Source organism: Sinocyclocheilus grahami, unplaced genomic scaffold (assembly GCF_001515645.1).
Source record: "Sinocyclocheilus grahami isolate Dianchi unplaced genomic scaffold, SAMN03320097.WGS_v1.1 scaffold444.1, whole genome shotgun sequence".
NCBI lineage: Eukaryota > Metazoa > Chordata > Actinopteri > Cypriniformes > Cyprinidae > Sinocyclocheilus > Sinocyclocheilus grahami.
Genome location: NW_015505623.1, coordinates 867,944 through 871,953, shown reverse-complemented (window position 1 = coordinate 871,953; position 4,010 = coordinate 867,944). Strand labels below are relative to the sequence as shown.

Below are 4,010 nucleotides of genomic sequence, written 5' to 3'. Positions count from 1 at the left end.
ACAGAGTGATATGCATTCTTTATTGTGGTGTAACAGTGATCCAATATATTACTGTCTCTGGTGTGACATGTGATGTGCTGTCTGTATTTTGGCTGTTCATGGGAGAGATTTGCTTTATTAAAGTGCCCGAGAATGATTAAAACAGAGTCCGGGTGTTGTTGTTCTGTATCTGGGATCAGATCAGCGAGTTTCTGTAAAGCGGTGCTCACGTGTGCTTGCGGAGGAATGTACACACTTACGAGAATGAACGAGCAAAACTCCCGCGGCGAATAGAACGGCTTGCAATTAATGAAGGGCACTTCTAGATCTGAACAGCACATCTTCTTTAACACAGTTACATCTGTACACCACCTCTCATTGATGTAAAAGCATTTCCCCGTTGATTCTGCGTCGCGGTCCGCTCTAAACAGCTGAAAGCCCGGCCACATTTTGCTTTTGACATGCATAAATTAAGTGTGTAAATCAATATTTTTATTTGATGTACTCTTTAGCTTTTTTTATACTCAATATATGAGGCTTATGACAGAGGAATTAGTGGAGAAGGACAAAGGTTTCAAGAAGGTCACTGCCCAAATGAGGTCATGCAGTACATGTAAGGGTTAGATTTTTAAGCATGGAGAAGTTAATCACTCAGTCACTCAAATGCAAGGCCTCGGATAACTTATGAGCACAGGCCCCTTCATTTTTTCACACGCTTTGTAGAAGACTTCGATATTTTGTTCTTTTTATCTCTCTGCTGTCTCTCGTTTCAAGTTTAATCAGCAAATGCGGTGTAAATAATGCTTCTTTCTGTAGTCAAGGTCAGTAGTCCTGGTGAGAGTCTAGGGCAGGTTTCCTCAAATCTTGCCCTGGAGGACCAATGCGCTGCAGAATTTAGCTCCAACCCTGATCAAACTCACCTACCTGTGATTTTCTAATGATCCTGAAGACATTGATTAGCAAACTCAGGTGTGTTTGATTAGAGTTAGAGCTAAACTCTGCAGGAAAGTGGATCTTGCGAGCCAGATTTGAGGATCACTGATATATTATATATAAATGATTATATTTTATAGCCTGGGCCATCCAGTTTTTAAAATAATTTTTTACACACACACACACACACACACACACACACACACACACACACAGGTTTGTTTTTATGGTTTATGGAGACTCTCCATAGGCGTAATGGTTTTTATACTGTACAAACCGTACATTCTATTGCCCTACACCAACCCTACCCCTAAACCTACCCCTCACAGGAAACTTTCTGCATTTTTAGATTTAAAAAAAAAACTCATTCTGAATTATTTATAAGCCTTTTGAATTACTGAGACACTGAAAATGTCCTCATAAATCACCTTCTCGTTGTAATACCTATGTCATACCCATGTTATTATACAAATTTGTGTCCTCATAAACCACATAAACATGCACACACACACACACATTATTATTATTATTACTTTATATATAATTTAATATATTTTATATATTTACTATTACAATATTTTTACAAATTTAATAGTTATTTAATTTTATTATATTTAGAATTTAATGTTATAAGATTATAATTTTATATATTATATGAAATTAAATATATGAATAGAATAGAATAGAATAGAATTGTCTTATAAAAGATTAAATACATTTTTACAGCTCGTATCGTCATTGTCACCAAACCATTTTTATAGTGGTAGTTATAGTTTTATCTAATACTATAAATTGCTGTAATGTTCAAAATAATTCATATACAGTGATCACTTCAGGAAATCATGAGAAAAACGTTCTTGTCATTGAATTTAACATTCCCTTTTCTGTTTGTCCCAACAGTGTTTGCGTTTGCTTAACCACACCTTTAACAGGGACTACAGCCATGTGTGTGTTAGCGCCAGCGAGAGCAAGGTGAAAATACTATTAAGAATATTTTACCCTTTTTCTTTCTGTCAGCTATCACTGCTACAATAAGATGATTTTAAGAGCTCACACCGCTGAGAATATACTGCTTTAAAAACCTTTAGGTTTCTGAAAATGTAAGACATTTAAGCATTTTTACTATTGCTGCAGAAACTTCCAGAAATGTTTTTGTGAAGGTGTGTGTTTGTGATCTGTGTTTAATGACTGATTACCCTGTTGTGATGTTTTGTAGTTAAGCGAGATGTCAGTAACTCTTTTGAAAGGCTCGGCCTCAGTGTGTGCAGAAAGCACCCTCACCCCGTCCTCCACATGCCCCTCACTCGTGGAGGGACACTACGGCCACAACACTGAACTCAGGTTAGTACTTAGTGACTGCTGTTTCGTTTTGCGTTTTAAAAGAATAAACAAAACGTTTTAATGGTGATATCTGCAACACAAACCAAATGGAAGTGCAAAAACAACATTCCTTAGTCTACTATTGATCAGACTAACAGATAGTCCTGTCCTAAATTCATGCTTTTGATGAAGCTAATGTGTCAGGCTAGTTTGAGAATCAACCTATGAATGCCTTACATTAAAGGTGTTTCTGTATATTAAGGTGGGATAGGAGAGTGTTTTAACATAAATATTGATTTCGGCTCAATAAATAAAAGTTACGGACTGCAGCTTTAAATATGTCTGCCAAAAATGGCTCCAAATGAAACGCTATCTAACTAAAAGTTCCATCTATATTCTTATTGCTCATATGTGCAGACCCCCAACACCTCGATCTCGTGCTGTCAGCCCCATCCCTGACACTGAAACAGAGGGCAAGAAGTCTCCTCAAGAGTCCAAATCAAGATCCCACACTTTTGTGCCAGACATTCAGGAAATCCGTGTCAGGTGAAAAAAATAAATAAATAAAATTGTACAGATCGTACAAATTGTTTATTTTTCAGAGGATGAGCAATTCCTTTTTATGTTACATTTGCCTGAATATGAAATTCAGTTTCTGAGATTTAAGGAATTTGCATCTTTGGAAGTTAACTCTAACCTGTACCCTATTTTATCATTGCAGCCCAATTGTGTCAAAGAAAGGTTATTTGCAGTTCCTGGAGCCCCACAGTAATGACTGGGTTAAGAGGTATGTGGTGGTACGCCGGCCTTATGTCTACATCTACAACACAGAGAGAGACACAGTGGAAAGGGCCATTCTTAACCTGTCCTCGGCACAAGTGGAGTACAGCGAAGACCAGCAGGCCATGCTGAAGGTGAAACATCTACAATTATTTATTTATTTATTTTAGAACATGTTTGAATACCAGGAGGCCATGCTGAAAGTGAAACTTTTTACATTTTTATTATTTAATTTATTTCAGTCTCTTCCATGGCAACACATTTTGAGTAAATCGACTGTTTATAGGCTGAACTAATTCAATTCTGTCTTCACTGCAGACCCCCTACACATTTGCGGTATGCACAGAGCATCGTGGGATACTCCTTCAAGCCAGTAATGACAAGGAGATGCATGACTGGCTGTATGCCTTTAACCCTCTGCTTGCTGGATCTATCAGGTATACAGTAAAGCAGATATCTAAGCCTTTCACTTTAAAAGACCTGTCATACCAATATTTATTCGACTTTCTCCTTCCCATCAGGTCTAAACTGTCCAGAAGAAGAGCCGGGCAGATGAGATTTTGAGCCCACTACATGCATACCTACTGTACAACTCTTTGAGGACAAAAAACACAAAGGACTAACCTTGTAAATACTGATAGATCCCTCAGTTTCTGTGCTTAATCAACTCTCTGACCCTCTGTTTCCTACATGTGTGTACCTGCACCTGCCCACACTAGCACCTACTGTGCGGCCCCTTTGTTGTGCATCTACAGTGGCCTAAATATTCAACTGATAGCGCCAAGAGAACAGGCTAACTACTTTATTGGGGTAGAGATGGTAGTAGTATGCTTATGTAGTCTTCAGCAACATTTTAGAAAGCTGGTGATGGGAATTTCTAATTCTGAAGCTGTCAGCTCATGCAAACACATCTGAATTTGTTACTGTGAAGAGTGGCGTCCATATCTTGGGTTTGTGGGAAAATAGATCACATGGCCTTACTGTGTTACTCTTGAATT

General features: G+C 38.0%; 1 protein-coding gene across 1 annotated transcript in view; it reads left to right on the top strand.

The window, feature by feature from the left end:
- Nucleotides 1–4,004, top strand: part of LOC107552277 (kinesin-like protein KIF1A) — a 63,681-nt gene extending 59,677 nt beyond the window's left edge. Inside the window, exons 44-49 of the mRNA XM_016234139.1 lie at nucleotides 1,813–1,884; nucleotides 2,129–2,253; nucleotides 2,650–2,778; nucleotides 2,954–3,146; nucleotides 3,331–3,449; nucleotides 3,534–4,004. Coding sequence (XP_016089625.1) covers nucleotides 1,813–1,884; nucleotides 2,129–2,253; nucleotides 2,650–2,778; nucleotides 2,954–3,146; nucleotides 3,331–3,449; nucleotides 3,534–3,576 — 681 coding nt within the window. The 3' untranslated portion in view covers nucleotides 3,577–4,004. The remainder of the gene's footprint in view (nucleotides 1–1,812; nucleotides 1,885–2,128; nucleotides 2,254–2,649; nucleotides 2,779–2,953; nucleotides 3,147–3,330; nucleotides 3,450–3,533) is intronic.
- Nucleotides 4,005–4,010: the final 6 nt, after the last annotated feature.